The 287-nt window shown below is 50.2% G+C and overlaps 1 protein-coding gene across 1 annotated transcript in view; it reads left to right on the top strand.

Annotated features, from left to right (window-relative positions):
- The window catches only part of LOC108684932 (metabotropic glutamate receptor 8-like), a gene marked incomplete at its 5' end in the record, with an annotated part of 130355 nt that overhangs the window by 127977 nt on the left and 2091 nt on the right, over positions 1-287 (top strand). The window contains one exon of the mRNA XM_018189478.1: positions 140-268. Within this exon, the coding sequence (XP_018044967.1) occupies positions 140-268 (129 nt within the window). The remainder of the gene's footprint in view (positions 1-139; positions 269-287) is intronic.

Here is a 287-nt window from a genome sequence, read left to right as displayed (position 1 = left end):
CACACACACACACACACACACACACACACACACACACACACACACACACACACACACACACACACACACACACACACACATAAACCTCATTTTTCTGTGTCAACATATAAAGTCGAGCGGATAACTGCCTACGTTGCAGGTTCAGATCGCGAGCATGTGCATGTGCATCAACATCTCCGCTTCCGTCGCCCTCGGCTGCCTCTTCACGCCCAAGGTCTACCTGGTACTGTTCCAGCCTTACAAGAACGTCCGCCCTGGTCATCCTAACGTATGTACAGGTTTTGTTA

Source organism: Atta colombica, unplaced genomic scaffold (assembly GCF_001594045.1).
Source record: "Atta colombica isolate Treedump-2 unplaced genomic scaffold, Acol1.0 scaffold141, whole genome shotgun sequence".
NCBI classification, from domain to species: Eukaryota; Metazoa; Arthropoda; class Insecta; order Hymenoptera; family Formicidae; genus Atta; species Atta colombica.
Note: the sequence above shows the minus strand (reverse complement) of the source record. Positions and strands in the feature narration are given on the sequence as shown.